General features: G+C 37.0%; 1 protein-coding gene across 1 annotated transcript in view; it reads left to right on the top strand.

The window, feature by feature from the left end:
* Nucleotides 1-18,789, top strand: part of LOC126235278 (uncharacterized) — a 99,360-nt gene that overhangs the window by 37,888 nt on the left and 42,683 nt on the right. Inside the window, exons 5-7 of the mRNA XM_049944036.1 lie at nucleotides 4,997-5,211; nucleotides 15,030-15,122; nucleotides 18,359-18,534. Of these exons, the coding sequence (XP_049799993.1) occupies nucleotides 4,997-5,211; nucleotides 15,030-15,122; nucleotides 18,359-18,534 (484 nt within the window). The remainder of the gene's footprint in view (nucleotides 1-4,996; nucleotides 5,212-15,029; nucleotides 15,123-18,358; nucleotides 18,535-18,789) is intronic.

The raw sequence follows: 18,789 nt of genomic DNA, 5'->3' as shown, positions 1-18,789 counted from the left end.
AAATTACTTTGTCTCTAATGAGTCAATCATGATGAGACACTAGAATTGTCTCATTGAGCATTTGTCATGTTCTGTAAATCCCATCACGAAGGAGTACATTTACAGATGTGGAAAGAGTCAATGAATACATTGACAGAGTGACAGAACTGTTAGAATAGTATCAATAAAGAACCAGTGCTAAACTCCTATAGTCTATATTTACTTATCCAAGCCAAATTTAAAATAATAAAATTTACACAAATGCTGCTAGTTTGATAAAATTTGCTGCTTAAATGGCTTACTCAAGACCATCTGAAAATCTTCAACTTGAAAACTAGTAGTATCTCTGCTATGTTGTCTGATTCAATAGCATTGTCATTAAATATTAAAATCCCTCTCCCACTTTAAATGGCATACTGAGCTAATAGTGGCCAGGATTATGGTGGGGTGGCTCACTCCAGGGTCTGGTGGCATTTCTCTTTGGTGGAGTTAGTGCTAGGAGGTGTCTGGGTGCCAGAAGAGCTCTGCCTCCATCAGCATCAATCTCTGCTCTGTACAGGAGTTGAAAAACAACTATAGTTGATGGTGTGGTCTTAAATTATAATGCCACTATGGCTAGCATTGAGATAAGGGTGGGCCTGGGAGCAGGGTTGATTCCTGCCAGCTGGGATGATTTTTTTTTGTCTGGCACATGACATAATAATGTCTCAAACTTACTAAGAACATATGTATATTTCCCAGTGGTGATTAGATAGTGAAGGAATTCTTGTGGATGTGAAACATTCCAGGAAGCAATAGAAGATAAATTCTAGGTAGGAATAATAAAAACAGATAGCATTATTCAATTTATGATGCCTAGAAGTCAGATATTATGTAGCATTCACATTATGTCATGTTGTTAGTAATACATACATTAGCTGGTTCTGCTAAGAAATTTGTCAATGGACAAGGAATTGGGCACCAATAAATGCTGTTGTCTCCTCTGAAACTGTACGTCATTGCCAGCTAAACTTTTCGTGGTTGTTAGCAAGTTATTGAAAATGCATATTCTTGGATAATGGACACCTTTATGCACCAGAATAAATGACTTTTAAGTCATTGTATTGTTTCTGTTAACTGATCTGTTGCTTTGAACAAGACTTTTAGGACGAAGTAAATCAAGAAGCAGTAGTTAGTGTACTAGAGTCTTACCTGGATTCTGTAAAAGCTGTTCTTCTATTAACACCACAAATAATTTGTATCACATATTTTTGGCTACTGAAAACTTTTCTTGGTTTAGTAAGTTCCCCCAGAATACAATTACCATATGACTGTCTGAAATGAAAGTAAGTAAAGTTTGCTTGTTTTTATTATTTTTACAGCACATATGCCCAACAATCTTTGTATTGCAAATACAAACATATTTAGTTTTGCTCCTTCCAGCAGAATTTTTATTTTCGTGGCACAAGATATTTCTATCTCACCCATGAACCACCCATTGTCTCTGTTATTGTTCAAATATTTCTTCGTCTGTTTTAAGGCAAAACCTGACTCACAGTTTTGGAGGAATACAGTTAAGAAAATATTAGGTTAGGATGAAGTTGTGCACTATATTTCTGTGACCTCAACTTCACTATTTGCCATCTTTTATTTTGATCTGCAAATAGCTATTTCAGCTGTTACCATAATACTCTATGGATCTGTCTTACAGAAAAAATTGCCTTAAAAAGTGAAAATATAGGATATCGTTGGGATAAGAAGTATACTGCTTTTTTTTCAGACAGATTGCTGCTGATAATTAGTTTCTTACCAAAAGCATTCAAATGCAGACCACACTGTGAGATGTAGCCAAACAATGAAGATACATACACCCATGTGTGAATACCTCTCACAGGTTGTCCCACTTCCTTCATTGGGAAGTGAAAAAGAGACCAATGTAATGTATCCCCCTGGACATTCACCTGAATTTTTAGCCCTCCAAACTGAAATGTTAATTTATTTGAAGAGAGAAGGGTTGAACAAACAAAAGTAAATAAGTAAAGCTTCTGAGACCAGAGGAAAATTTATTAATATCCTTTGAAGACATTAAGTTTATAGTTGGTCACAAATGAAACCTCAGTTGCAAATTTGTACACAGATGCTTTACAGAAAACAACCCCTGCTCCCAACTGCTTTCCTCATGGCTCATATCCCTGCAATAGACCTAGATGCAAGACTTGTCCCATACACCCTCACACAATCACCCTAGTTGCAAGATTTGTCCCACCCATCCTCACACCACCACCTACTCCATTTTAGTCACAGGCATCTCCCATCCTATCAAAGGCAGGGCCACCTGGGAAAGCAGTCATGTGGTCTAAAAACTAAGCTGCAATAATTGTGCTGCTTTCTATGTGGGCATGACAACTAACAAGCTGTCTGTCCACATGAATGGCCACTGACAAACAGCAGGACCATGGACTTGCTGAATGTGTTGCCCAGACAATGTGCTTCACTTCAATGAATATTTCACATCCTAACACCATCTAGATCCTTCTTACCAAAGCCAGCTTTTCTGGACTGCACAGGTGGGAACTCTCCCTGCATTATATCCTACTTTCCCAGAACTCCCATGGCCTCATCCTTCACTAGTCCCTGTCCTTCACCTACCTGTCTCCTTGACTGCTTCTGTTCCAGCACTATATAGCCATCTGTTCCACCAGCACTACCCTGTACCCATCAAGACCCTTCTTTCTGCCACAAGTAGCACTACCCCCCCCCCCCCCCCTGCTATCCCTACCTCTCCCCATCCAAGAATCCTCCTTACCCTCACCACCCACAGATTGCTTCTCCCACTGGGCACAGTTGCTGACCGTAGACACAGTCTGGCATCAGCAGCCAGAGACAGTGATGATGTTTATATGAGTAGTGCTTGTGTGAATGTGTGTGTGTTTTGTACTTAAAAAGAAAGCCTTTTGGCTGAAAGCTCGAATCTGTAGCAGTCTTTTTGTTGTGCCTGCCTGCGAGTCAGCAACTCCTCCATACGATGAGTAGCAATCTATCCTTTTCGTAATATTATCTTAATACAAGAAAAGAATATACCAGACATTTCCCTGACCAGTTTATGTTTCATATGAACTCAAAGGCTTCCACAGCCATTGTCTTCTTCAATAAATGTTTCCAGGTATGTGACTGCATCATCACGTTTCCACTTGAAATAGTAGCCAAACTATTGGTTTTTGAAAAACTGCATGATGGTATGATTACAAAAATGGAAATATTTTATGGAAGATGCATATCTTCAATTAGAATGAAACGAGAAGAATCATTTTAATGGATACATCTGTCAGCCCACAATTCTTAATTATTTTTCTGTTTCTCTCTACTGATATTATCTGAATGTGTTTCTATTACTATTACTTCTATTGATATTATCAGTCTGGTTAATAATTTATGGCTCTATTTTATATTTATTGCTAGCAAAAATAGTATTAATGTTCATGTACATTGATATGTATGCATAAACACAAACCTCAGTAAGCTAGAAAAACTATAGTGCTTCAACTGTGAAATCTAATAAAAAAAGACTAAAATGATAAGAATATTCCCTGGCATACATACAAATTAGGTGGTATTTGTGCCTACAGCTATGTATAATGTGCAAGAAATAACATTATAAACAGCAAATTTACCTGCTTGTATATGTCAGTAGCGTAAAAATATGCACTATCACTTATTCTACTATTTTAAACAGTCACGTAAACTGTTTTTGGCATAAAGCAGGCTTTAATACTGCATGCAAGTAATTTTTCTTGTTAAATAAACAAATGTCTGTGCAATTTGATGTATAAATGTTCATGTACTACTGTAATTGTATCAACTGACTTGTCCTATATTACTTGTACACTGGTTGTATAATATGTAATCATCAGGAACAAATAAATAAATAAATAAATCAAAGACAGTAACTATTTGTATATCATTTATCATTATAAAACTAAGTCTCAACCTGTAGGTCAGTTCTAATACTAGTTTTTTACTACACATGGTTCTTGCTTTCCTCCAACTCTTGAAATGCCTTTCTCAACCGTTATTAAATTCTGGATGTATGAGTTTGGGCACCAGTGCATGTGCAAAATCTCAAAAGCTTTCTTATCTTTGAAGTATACATATGTTCCCCCTGTCCATCAGCTCCAAGAATGTGGCTACCTTTCATGATTTTTTGTTTTTAATTTCCATCATGAAATTGTCATTATCAAAATATTAAGCTACAAGAATACATTTGTGTTTATGCATGCTATAACGAAAACAATGAAGGAAAATGTTATTTGGATGAAAGTGTCCGGTTGTGTAGTTATCTGAGCTAATTATTAATTATTGTATTTTTATTGTTTAGTAGGTTAATAATCATAAAAATGAAATATATTACATGCTTTCAAAATACTGTTCTGTTTACAGTGAGCACTGTTATTTGAAAATTTGTTTTTGGATAGGCTCCTGCTTGAGCAAACACAATTTTTTCCTCTTTTTAGCCAGATATGTTTCACTGAAGTTACACCATCATCATTGTTTTTTATTTTTTATTTTATTTGTGGAACTGCTTAGGATGCCATTGAAATATTCATCTTGAAGCTGAAGCTCACTCTTGTGCCCATGTTTGCTTACAAATAACTTTATCTGTAAGCAAACATGGTCGGCAAGAGTGAGCTTCAGCCTCAAGATGAGAACTGTTATTTGTAATGGTGCTAAAAAATGGTTCAGCCCTGAATACAGAGGATCAGGTAAACTGTATAGAGAGCCTAAAATGTACATTTCTCTTACCTGTTGACAAAAAAAAAAAAAAGGTCAAAATAGACTTCATGCTCTCTTCTGATTTTGGTGACATTCTTAGGCACTGTGTTTTGTGGAATAAGATTATACACCAATGTGTATTCTGTGTGTATGTACATATGTTTATCTGCACTTAAAAGATATCACACCTTTTTACATCTTCTGATGAACTGTGAATTTGTAGCTGTATTTTAATATACCATTGTAACCTTAGTTCCCATGTTTTCAGGTGCAGATAGGCATCCTAATACGATGGCAGCTCGGATTTTATTCCTTGTATTGTTTCTGCTGGCTGTCCTGATGTATACAGCATATTCAGCAAGTGTAATCTCAATCATGTCATCCACAAAACCTGTTTCAAATTCACTGCAGGGTATCCTTGAGAGCAGTTCCAAAATGTCTGTTGCTCTTCATGACATCCATTATTATCACACACAATTCCAGGTGAGATATTGTCTCCTTTTGTTGAAGTGCTCCTCCCATTTTATTCTTAAATGTATCAGAATAAATGCTTTTGAAATGATGTCAAGATAGCACCTGTAATGGTGCTGTTACAACCGTTCTGTCATAGCAATACTTCAGTCTGTCAGAATCACAAAACTGTTCTCACATTTGTGCATTAGGGGTTTGATTGGTGGGCTGAGGGAGACAGGAGTCTGTCAAAAGTGAGGGTGACCACAGCAAGATACAGTTTGCAGTAACACAGCTCTACAGGTGTGCACCCTCATCTGGTGGGCACAGCCAGGTGTCAATTCGTGGTTGCTTCATACGTGGTACAATGCGGTTGGATGTGCCTAAAGGCCAAGCAAGCTGCTGATGCAAAGTACTGGAAAAATGCAGTAGCAGTGGCCAGCTGAAGACAATGCAGTGTTGTTGCAGGGTGGAGCAAATGCAGTTGTCTATTAACTGGTGACAGAATGGCACATTCTCAGGATTCCATAGGCAGGCCAGTGGCATCAAACCATGGATCCCAAGGAGTGTGACAAATTGGCTTCATGACCCAATACATGGATCCTTTTGAACTCTGTTGCTGAACTCTTCTACTGCTGATAGACCATCAAGCCTGCCTATTTTTAGCATTCCTGTACCAGGTTATTTTGCTACCTGGTAGCAATGGCACACACAGATAGTTGATGCAATGCTTTGTCAGCATATAGAAATCTTGTCACATGTTGGCGTAGCATCAAAGATGGGCAGCAGGTCAAGTATCTCTTTAGCCATGTGCCATCAGGTTGGTAAGTGGATCGTGTGTTTCGAAATTCCTCTGTGTCACTATATTCCATCTGCACTGCAGCACACCTTCCCTCTTCATAGAAATTCAGACTTCAAATTTGTATGGTGCTGCTCTGATGAAAGTAAGCTGTGGAGGTGCTGGAACAGACACTGTAACACATTTAGTAATGACAGGAAAATGTATAATTTATAGAGATCTAGTCACTGGCTTGTTTCAAAAATTATATACATGTGCTATGGACAGATGTGGGTGAGTTGACACATTTATACATTTGGACTCACTGGCACTTGTGAGTATGCGTTCTGGATGTTCACAAATTTTTAGATTCAGATAAATTTGAGAGTGGGGAATTAATAGTATCTGATTTACAACAGTTAAGCATATCAAAAAGTTTATACAACTGCAGCCATGGCCAAAAATAATAGAGTAATAATAATAGTAATAGTAATAATAATAATAGTAATAGTAAAATGCATAACTTATCAGACAAATGAAGGAATTGCTTTGTGGAATTTTGTTGTTTTGTACACAGTTATGTACATTTAGGGCAATAACAAAATTATGTATAAGCTTTCAAACTCTCCATTTTGCATTTTTGTGCAAGTGAGGGTTTTTGTGCTTTTGCATTTTTTGGGGCAAACATACAAAATCCCAAACAGATGTTTGTACAAGATCCCTAATAGGTGTATTAGTTTACAAACTTACTTCTGGTCTGAAAATCCAATATTCTTATGCTGCACTCACACAACAGCTTGTGGTGACTGTACACTTCCTTGTTAAATATTTGCTTGCACTCACACTTATTTGATTTCGTCACTCTCTCAATCAAAGCATCTGTTCTCAGAGGCCCTGGTACCTTTGTGGCTAAACTTTTCCTGGTAACTTACTTTTCTGTTCTTATAATGAGATTTTCACTCTCTAGCAGAATGTGTGCTGATATGAAACTTGGCAGATTAAAGCTGCGTGCTGGACTGAGACTCAAACTTAGGATCTTTGCCTTTTGCAGGCAAGTGCTCCACTGACTAGGCTACCCAAGCATGACTCATGACCCATCCTCACAGCTTTACTTTTCTGTTAGTATTTAAAATAGATTCTTCATAGCTCATGTTAAGACTGCACATGAAAGCTGATTTCATCAAAGTAAACAACCAACTTCAAACACAAAGTGCCTTTTCTGGAAATGCTTAATCTCAAGTAATGATGTCTAGCAACATGGTCACTTGACTGGAATACAAATGAGGTGCTGATATCCATAAGGACCAAAATCACAATGCTGTCCAGATTCATCAGAACCAAGTGCAACATCAAGGAACAGGTAAGGGGGTTGTCACAACTAGTTCTGTTGAAGGTGTTACCACGGGCCATGGTGGATGGTGTGATGCACAGCTGAAGTGTCATTGCACACTGTTCAGTACCACACATGAACATCAGACTTCTGATTGAGATTCTGAATGCCACTGTTGGAGGAACAGCACACAAAGTGAGTGTCACACACAGATTACTACTGTGTTATACACAACACTGTTACAAAGATATCTTGTGGAGCACACATTACTGTCAAACATAAGTACTGTTTCACAAATTTTGAAGCTCAGTTGACATATATGTGCAAGGACAACTAAATTGTTTGAAACAGTTAGGACAAACAGAAGAATAAGACTGATTACATGTTACAAGAAATTCTGCACATCTTAAGAAAGATGACTTTAAAAAATCCATATATAATGCCTGAAATAATTAATTCATAATCATTGTTATCTCATCATCATCATCATCTTCTTCTTCTTCTTCTTCTTCTTCTTCTTCTTCTTCTTCCTCTTTTTCTACAGTTTCCAGCTCATGGCTGATTCTGTTGAGAATATAAGCCTCCCCACTTTTTCCTGCCCTCCCAACATGTCTCTCTCCAGTCTGCCCCAGTCTCCCACTCTCTTCATCACACATTCCTTCACTCCAATGATTCACATGCCTCTCAGTCTTCCTCTAGGTCACTTGCCTCCCATTGTCATTTCATGGGCCTGTCTCAGTATCCTGGCAACTCCCATTCCTCTAAAATGTCTATATGACCTTAATCTTGTCTTTTCTATGGTCTCTTGATATGGCTCCTCTTTCAGTATTTCTCACTGTATCATTCCTTCCTCTATCCATTCTAGTAAGCCTTATTCTGCTTCTTTCACATTTCATTTCACAAACATATATCCTGCTCACCTGCCTTTTCTATGTTACCCAGATTTCTGATGCATATTTGAGTATTGGAGCATAATATGTTTGGTATTACTCTTGATTTCATTTTGGCAGTATATCCTTGCTCTAGTACATACTTCTTCCACCCTGCAGGAAATAATGGCTTGTTATCTCCTTGTCTTTCCTATCACAGTCTTCTATCATACTCTCCAGGTACTTGAAATTTTCCACTTTCTTTAGAACTTGTCCTGTAATATTTATACGCATTGCTGCCTTCACCTTATTCCTCATTGTCATCATCACTTCACCTTTCCTTGTATTTAATTTCAATATATACTGTCCCACCACTTCCACTCATACAGTTAGTATTTGTTGTACCTCTCCAAAAACCTTTGCCTTCATATTTTCATCTCCTATCCATGCTGCCGCCCCTCATCTATAACAGTGATGAATCTTCAAACAATGGAAAATCCAGGATGGAATGTAATATTATGAAAAGCAAAGTTGTCACTCACCATGCAGAGAAGCTGAGTTGCAGATAGGCACAACAAAAAGACTGTCACAAATAACGCTTTTGAGCAGTAAAGCATTAGTCAAAAATAGACGACACACACACACACACACACACACACACACACACACACACACACACATGCAAATGCAACTCACGCACACACATGACTGCAGTCTCAGGCAATTGAAGCACTGTGTGGCTCAATATCTTGGCAGCACAACACATCAGAGACTTTCCCCTACAGCTTTTTCACATAGTCTATCTTCTCTACTCCTACTGTTAGACAATTCACACTTCCTTGATATATTTCCTTTATTCTTCTCACAGTCAGCCTTTGAATTTCCCTTTTCTGAAGGGTTTCTCATATCTTGCTTCTTTTCACACTTATCATATGCCTTCTGAATGTCCAGAAACATTGTTACTAAGTTCCTCCCATATTCATAGTTTCTTTCTTGAAGTTGCCTGGTCTGAACCTCTCTCAGACCTCCTCCTTCTATCTCCCATGCCCTCTTTTCTGGAATCTTCTCAAATACCTTGGCAGCATAATACGTCAGAGTCACTCCTCTATAAGTTTTTCACATAGTTTCCCTTAAAATCTTCTTAAAAATTTGCACTATGATTCCTTTTTTCCAGTCTACAGGCATCCTTTATTTCTATACTGTTCACATGGTCTGATTGAGCCATTGAAACTCTGCAACTACTCTTGCCATCTCCAGACTTACCTCATCCAGTATAAGTGTTTCTCCTCCTTTCTTGGTGTTTATCACTTCCTCTTTCTGAAATAAATAATTCAGATAATTAAATTAAATTTGTGGGCAATAGTTAAGAAAGAAACTAAGAAATCAGTTAAGGAATGTGAGGAGTTTGTTACTAAGGAAAGCAGCTAAGTAACAAATGTAGCAGACATGTTGCCAAAATATTTAATAAACACTTCCTTGAAGTAGTTCAAAAGATTGGCATGGACCGTTCAAGAGATAAAGCAATAAAATCTGTGTCTCATACATGCAGGTAAATTACAATAACTCCATGATCTGAAAAATCAGTTAAGAATGTATTTAACACTTTAAAAACCAAAACCTTTCACAAAGTTGAAGAAAAGTACTGAAATCCTGTTCTTCACATGCATGCAAAGAATTCAGCAACACATACAACATATCACTCTCACAGAGGATATTTCAAGACAGCCTATAATATTATACAATTATCAGATCCCTTTACAAGAAAGGTAGTAAGACAGATATTAGAAATTATCAACCACTCTCACTACTTACATTCTTCTCAAAGGTGCTGAAAAAATTTGTGTACAAGGGCAATCTCAATTTGAAATTCAGAAAGGTCTCTCCAGAAAAGAAGTTATTTTTCAATTCACAAATCAGACTATACCAAATTTAAACAACAAAATGTTACCAACTGGTATTTTCTCTGACTTGCCAAAAGCATTTGGTTATGTAGTCCACAGTATTCTCCTAGAGAAACTCAAAATATTATGGCATCAGAGATCTTGTGGGTAGCTGATTTCCCATTCTAATGGACTAAAAATATGAAGACTATTGCATTGAGAAAGTTGAGGATTGTACAAAATGAAACAGCATCATCAGAATAGGGAATAATCACTACAGGTGTCCCACAGGAAAAAGTCCACTTTTGATATTCTATGATACATCCAAAAAGCAAAAATAGTTCTCTTAGTTGATCACACAAGTATTAAGAAACTTGGGGACTGTACACAATGAAACAGCATCATCAGAACAGGGAATAATCATTACAGGTGTCCCACAGGAAAAAGTCCACTATTGATCTTCTATAATACATCCAAGAAGCAAAAATAGTTCTCTTAGTTGATCATACAAGTATTATAATCAGGTCTGATGGAGTAACTTCAACATATGAAATGTAAGTAATATTTTCTTTAAAATGGGTAACTGGTTTTTTGCAAATCGACTGTCTCTGAATGTAGATAAAACACAATACAAGCAGTTCAGTGCCATACAAGACCTGACCACTCGATTAGAAATTCTGTATGAGGAAAAATCAATAAAGAAACAGAGTATTCTAAAATCTTAGGTGTTCATACTGATGAGAACCTGATCTGGAAGTTACATGTTACCAATCTTAAATGTCTAAGCTCTGCAACTTTTGTGTTACAGATAATATCAAATTTTGGAGATAAAAAGATACAAAAGTTGAGTTACTTTCCCTGACTTCATTCATTAATGTCTTATGGCATCATATTCTATGGTAGCTCGTCCCTAAGGAAAAAGGGATTCTTGAAAAGAAGTGTGTAATGAAGTATAGTAAGTGGTGTCCACTCTCAATTACCATTAGAAAATAATAGTAACATTCATATATTATATAGTACTGTCAAACAGGGTGATTTCAGATGGTTCTGTCATTATTTTGATTGTAACTTTCGTACATATTGTTAGATTAAGTTGAATGTTATAAAAATGGTAGGGAATACATGTAACAAATAAAATATCCCAGAACCAGAAAGTGTATGTGTGGGTATATCTATCTGAGGCAGTTAAACAAAGTGTCCAAAGTCATCCCATGGATTGGGGTGATTTCAGACACATGTTTTTTTAAATCTCTGTCCAAAGTTACAGTATATAGAGGGTGAATTTGAACAGTTAGTAACTTTTTTAAAAATTATACGTGCCTTTTATTTGATTTTGGTGACATTTTACACATTTTAAGGTAGCCCTTTGTTACGAATAAGTGATATGGAATGATATAATGAATTTTATATATTGTAGATAAGTTTTTATTTTGCAAGAATTTAAATAAAATGTATTTTTTTACAGTTCTTAACTGAAATATTAGAAACAGGCAGAAACAAACAAAGCAATTTAACTAAAAGGTCAGCCGGCCGGTGTGGCCATGTGGTTCTAGGTGCTTCAGTTTGGAACCGCGTGACCACTACGGTCGCAGGTTCGAATCCTGCCTCGGGCATGGACGTGTGTGATGTCCTTAGGCTAGTTAGGTTTAAGAAGTTCTAAGTTCTAGGGGACTGATGACCTCAGATGTTGAGTCCCATAGTGCTCGGAGCCATTTGAACTAACAGGTCAAAATAATTTTTCTCACTCATCATTCTAAATTAAGTTCCAAACACTCTAAGTAAACAATTGTCTTTGAGTCTAAAGCACATCTTCTTGAAAAATGAACATTCCTCTCCTCTCAGTTGGTGTGGGAAGTATTCTTGAAATTTGCAATTTTTAAATTGTGTCTTCATCGGGGACATTACGAAACACAAATATGTTTTTACTGTTCTCGTGTGGGTGCGAGAATTTCACACTTACTTCTGTAACACCAACATTTGTACCCACTCCAGCATACTGCCTTGTTTGCTCCTTGTTTCCATGTTTATATATGTACTCTGCAACAAGAAAAGCCTCTTCTTTCAGCAGTAAAACTTCATTGGATGATGTGCCGTTTTCACTTTCACTACTGCTAGAAGCACTGTCACTTGTTTCAGCACTGTTTTCGTTTCCTTGAAAATCTCGGACAGTGTTTGATTTTCCAGGTTGAACATCTAGATTGCAGCGGCGGCGGGAGCTACCAAGCTTATTTGGAGGATAAAGAATTTCTTTGAGCATTTCTTCAAAAGCGGAAGACCATGCATCTGCGTTGCTTTGCTAGCTCTCCTCATTATCAGACAATTTTCATAAGACATGATCTGGATCAAAAGGGATTAGGCCCATGGCATGAAATCCACCCTTTATGTTTTCCTTGGAGTTTGCTGAAATGTTAGTCAGTGTCTGCTTCAGAAGAGATGGGAAGACATCCTTGGAAATGGTCCCACGAGTGTGTTTCTTCCAATCAGTTAATACAGCTCGCCATGCTGCTTTCATTGGCCTGAAGAAGCTTACATCAATCGGTTGGAGGAGGTGCGTGCTATTGGGGGAAAGGAGAATGAATGAAATATTGTTCCTCTCACACTCTTCAATAACACGTAAAGACATGTGACTGGATAAGTTGTCTCCAATCATGGCTTGGGCCCATTTTGCCTCTTCAAATAGGGCAAAGCTATTGTAAAGAACCAGTCTTCAAATACTGGCAGGTCAAACAATCCACTTTTGCTCCTATTGAAACGGGTTCCTTGTGGTCCACCTTCTTGCCGCATGTCCCACAAATGCCCTGATTTGTAAAGGACCTAAGGAGGAAGCAGTTTACCATCAGCACTAGCTGCCATCATTATTGAGACCCTAGATTTTGATGAGTCCATCACTTTTTCAGCATGCTTACTCCCTCGTTTCGTAATTAACTGCTGCTTGCCTGGATCATCTGACATGTTGGTTTCATCATAGTTGATCATGTCGTTAGGTGAGAGATTTTCCTGCTTTGCCTTGATATTGGAGCAAAACATCTTAACAGTCTCTTTGTTCACTTCTGGATGAGCTCGTTAAATATTTTCGCTTAAGCGAGCGGAAAGATCTTCTGACTGTCGTTTGAGGAATAAATGCACCCATTCTTCTCCTGGCAGATTATTATGAAATTTCTTCTCTTTTTGGCCAGATTTATCAAGGTAGCCTTTAACTGAGTATCTAATATCCAATTTAGTGCAACCCTCAAGATATCTTGCTTCAACATTTCTTCTTCTTCTTCTTCTTTATTTAGCACTGGCCGTCCTCCCATTTTTTTCAGATGTGCTTCCTGCACTTTATTTTGTAGGGTTGATTTAGGTATACCATATAAATCACACGCTTTTCTGTACTATAATTTACCACTCTAAATATCACGAACAGCTTTATCTAAAAGTTCCGGGTCATAATTACACCATACTGTAGCACCTCTCCTGCTCCTATACGTTCTTGGCATTGTCTGAAATCACTCCACACAGTACACAGTTTTACAAAACCTGTCATTATTTTATAACCTTGCACAAGAAACTCGACAAACCTGTTCAGAAATTGTCTCAATGCCTTTAGCTATTGAGCACGTCAACAATTATGGTTACAACAACTTCCCACATGGCGCAACAATAGAAAGTTTCCACTTTATGATAATGCATTGATTTTTAACACTCAGACTGTTCATCAGTTATTCACCTAGGAGAACAATTGACGCAAAATAAAAGTTGTGGAAAGCGATAAATACAATCTTGCGCTTAAAATAACTGGCGCATGGATGTTAAAATAAGTAACTCTTTGTTTCTATGCAGTGGCAAAGAGCAAATAAGCAATACTGTTCGAATTTGCCATGGTGCCCAAAATCACTGTGTTTGACGGTATTCAAAGGAAAAGTGATTTATGCTATCCATCACCCAATCCTAATGTGGCACAGAAAGGAGGAAAGTATTCAACCCTAAAATCCTTTGAGCCCCTGTCCAGTGATGTAAAGAACTTAATAGTTGATAAAATTAACTTCGAATTTTAACTGAATTCACATCTGCTTGACAACTTCTTCTACTCCATAGGATAATTTCTGAAGATGTATTAGTATTATGTGTATGCAACAGACAAAGAGAGTGAGAGACTAGCACAATTGAGTGTGTGTGTGTGTGTGTGTGTGTGTGTGTAATTAATTATGGGCATAAGAACAGTTAATCCCTGGACAGTCTCAGATTCTCCAACAATTTTCTCGCATAATAGCTGAAGGAACACTTTTTCCAATAACTTGCCATCATCTGTTGTTTGTGCCTACATCTGCTGTTGCCTAGACAGTAGAAAGTTTTTGTCTGACTAATTTATTAATCTAAAAGATAAAGTGAAGCTGTTAGTGAACTTGGATCTTTATGACAGGCAATGTTTTTTCTTAGTGACAGTATTTGAAGTTACGTACACCACATTATTGACAGCAGTGCATAAGGACTACTGCCCACAAAGTTGGTTTCAAATCCTATTAAAAAAAGTTAATTATCACTTATTGTTTTTGAAATAATTTACTGGTGCTTTTATCAAGTTGATTTTCTTAATGTTTGCTATTATAGTGTATGCCATAATATGCTGCTGCTATAAAGTCTCCTTGTGATTCCAACCAGTTCAATTTTTTGGCTGTCCAAAGATTTCAGGAAGAATCTCCTTTCTTTGTCTGGGGAAGGGAAGATAGCATTCCTTTAACTTTGTCAGACGCCATGTAAATTCATGTGTTGGGAAAAGAACAAATAGGTTAGAGTTTAACAGTGAGGGCAATTGAGATGAAACTGACTGGGGCTCCTTCACACAAACCATCCCACTGTTTGGATCAAGTGAGTTAACAGAACTAGAAAAATCTAAATCTTGATGGATATTTGAGTGCTTGCACCTCCTACGTGTGATCGGAAGCACAATAAGCTTCTACAGCACCACAGAAAGTTACCAGTTCTTTTAACATATTTTATTTATCTAATTACAGATTGAAAGAAATCCACTATCCCAAAATTTACACAAACTAGAATTGGTACCAGAATTTCTCTCATTAGAAGAGGGCTTAGAAGGAGCTTTAGAGGTAAGTAATGATGTGAGTTTTATCTAACTTTAACATTCATTCACACTCTGTTTTGTAGATGCCACCCTGAGGGAGATCACTCAAATACAAGTGAAACTATGGATTACTGCAGAACTGCTCCCTATTTTCATATAAGACACAAAAAACTGTCATTACATTGTTTTGCTAAACGCTATTTACACTTAAAAAGAATCTGTATTTGTGTTACTGCACAGTTACTCTTCATCTACTATGACATTTTTAACAATAATACATTCTGGGTAAAAGGTTTTTGGTTAACTTGCCACATTAAATTCATAGAAAGTTTTTATCAGATTTTTGACACAGCAAATTAACCAAGAAGATTTCATCCAAGAAATGTCTTGAAAGACTTTGTAGCTAATCATCTTTACCAATTAATATCGAAGAATACTGGTAACAGTTATTATGTACAATGTAAAGAAGAATTACTCACACTAATGATTGTTTCTTTAGGTGCTAACATGAATGTTTGGAACCAGAATCAAACTCTTCCTCTTAAGAGTTCTCCCAAGGTTTGTTTTAGTTGATGGTTTGGCATTTATTTATTTATGGATTCCCTTCCTGTTTCCACAGTTGTCAGCTAACCTAAGGGAGAAAATCTGTGTATGCAACCTGTCTGAATTATGTAAACTTTGTTGTTATTTGTTATGATATTTTAGCTGTTTGTGGTGTATGTTTTATCAGGTGGAGATTGGTAACCAGCTTGTCATTTGTCTAAGCATGTGTGGAAGACTGCCTAAAAACTGCAGCTATGGTGTATTGTGTGCAAGTCAAGGGACCATCAATTAATTGTGTGGATTTGAGCAATGTCTGGCTCACATTCCTGTTATGCTGCATGTTATCCCATATGAGCAGGTCACGCAGAATTCCATGATGTTATTTGGACAACTGTTACCTGTTTCACATCAAACTTTTGTCCTTTTCTACCTGTGTGCACTGTATCTGCAGTGTGAATAGAACGTTACCTTAATAATCTGGTAATCTTGTTGTGATCTTCAGACAGACAACAGTTTGTCCAGCTAGTTTATAAACTGTAATAACTCACCATTTCTATCCATAATTCTAACAGACTCACCACACCTATAAACCAGCCAAGACCTCCTTGTAACTTCTGTGCTGATGGTAAATAATGACCAGTACTATTAACTGCAAACTATACATATGCCATACTGTGCAACTATTTTATTACTGTTTCATGTACTTATTGTTAATTATCTGTTTGATTACTTATTTGTCATTCACTGAACTATGTAGTTTATTTATCTTGTAATTGATCTATTAGTAAACTTCTTGTTGTTATTTACATTTACACAAATACGTATTGCATCCATCCTGGATTATTATATTGTAGTTAATAAAATTTGTAATGTCGAAATTTATATTATTATTATTATTATGTAAACACTGACGACACCAATTGCATGTAAATATGCTCAACAGTGGAATAAAACATTTGTATTTGTAAAAACTCAACCATAACTTTTGCTAGGGCTTCTATTACATCTCATTGTGCATTGAGATGGAGGATCTCCCATGCACACTCTTACCTTTATTCTTCATCTTCTGTGATATTCCACCATTAACTCAACCCACACAATATCTCAGTCTGTCACTATGGCAATCATATACACAATTCTGCATCCTGAGTTCAGGATCTGTTCCATCCAAACAGCCTCTATTATTGCTTGGTATTTTTCATTTCATAACAAGTGAAAGAAAACTCATCATATACTGCATATAATTATTGCGCAGTGTTCTGTGTGGGTATGACAATTAACCAGCTGCCCACCCAAAAAAATGGACAGTACACAAAACTACAAATTTAATTACATTAAATGTATTCAGAACTGTGAATAGGGACAACCATTGGCTGTAAAATGGAATGACAACAATGAAAATTTGAGGCGGACTAGGACTCGAACCTGGATTTCCCACTTATCATGAGCAGTTGCCTTACCATTTGGCTAGCCATGCACAGCTCATGGCTGGACCTAAACTTTCATATGTCATCAACCATGCACCTAAAAATTGTGCTCATACATCCATTATGTGTATTTCCGTATAGGTGAGACATTTTACTTGAAAGTCGCTTGCTCAGTGTTGATGGATAAATAAATTTGATTTATTTCATAACAGTTGTAGTTGCCACAGTGCTTTTACATCGTAACTCAGAATAATACAGGCACTAAAATATTGTACAAACGTAATTGTCCAGTTGCCGGACAGATTGCTCACCACAATACTGATGTCTTAAATAGCTCCATTAATATGCTCCCAATTTTGACTCGCCCTCTCTCCTGCCCCAACAGCAGCTCCTCTGAATAGTGTATTAAATGTTGGCTAGTCTTCATCTTTGACTACATCCTTCTCTCACTCTTACTAGCTTCCTACAGCTTTGCCTGGAGCTTATGGGCACTCAGTGCTGAGGTTATCAGAATACAGCTTTGCCCTCACCTTTTGATCTCTCTTCACAAACTTCTAGCCCATTCTTCTCCTACACTGAGATTTAATTCCCCTTTCTGTGCCTTTTCTCTCTCACACACATCCTGTCTCATGAAATGTATTTTTAGTTGTCAATACGGACTACCATCAGCTGTATAATGGAATAATGACAATGAAAATTTGTGCCAGGCTGGGATTTGAATCCAGATTTTCTGCTTATCATCAGCTATCTGAACATGGCACTGCAATATCAAATACATAACGTCTCCTAAGTTTTGTAATTATTATCAGTTTTAGAAGACATTTGCCACTGCCACTAAGAGCCATTTGTTCCCCACCTATTCTGAAATTAAATACTCCTCCAACCTTCCACGCTATGCACATTTTTCTACCTTCTTCCTGTTCTAATCCAGTCCTCTAGCCTCACATCTGTCTGCCCAGACAGACATTAATAACCAGTGTTTGTTTGTGTGTGTGTGTGTGTGGGGGTGGGGGGGGGGGGTGGGGGGTGTAAGGCAGGATAAGAGTAAACACATGAAAGTTAATGTGATTTTCTAATCATAAATGCAGCTGCACTTCATCTGAAGGGAAGTACTTGTTTCTCCTTATTTCTTGTTTGTTATTTAACAGGTGATCACTTTTTAGTCAAAATACATTGTTATATGTAATTTTTATGGTCAGTTAGTTATAAAGAAGCGAAAAACAAATTTTAATAAAAATATTCACTATGAGTGACAGGAAAAAAAAAATTTACTTGTGATTATGAATTTCAGGGGACTATTGCTTTTTCATGTGGTCAAGTTGATGCCCATACATACCTACAAAACAGCCAACACTCAGAAGAAAGTCTGTGTGGTTTAGGCGAAATTCCTGTTGTCAATGGTGTTGGATATCAAAGAAGTTTTGCACTGAGACACAATTCACCATTAAGAAAAGCATTTGATAAAGGGTAAGCAATGAGCAGAATGCTACATTCCTACTGCATCTCCACCTGGAATTCACTCATCATTTAACAGTTCTAACCTACCTCAGCACCAAACATGCCACCAATGTTTGGGCAAACCTGAGACTACACTGATGTTCTAAAATGTGGCAACATGCAGTTGCTGTTTGGTATTAATCACAGATGGCTTATTTCATTTGAATAAGACTTTATATCACAATATTTATCTTGTGTTTTAACTTCATAGATGAATGAAATCCA

Source organism: Schistocerca nitens, chromosome 1, assembly GCF_023898315.1.
Source record: "Schistocerca nitens isolate TAMUIC-IGC-003100 chromosome 1, iqSchNite1.1, whole genome shotgun sequence".
Taxonomy (NCBI): Eukaryota; Metazoa; Arthropoda; class Insecta; order Orthoptera; family Acrididae; genus Schistocerca; species Schistocerca nitens.
Note: the sequence above shows the minus strand (reverse complement) of the source record. Positions and strands in the feature narration are given on the sequence as shown.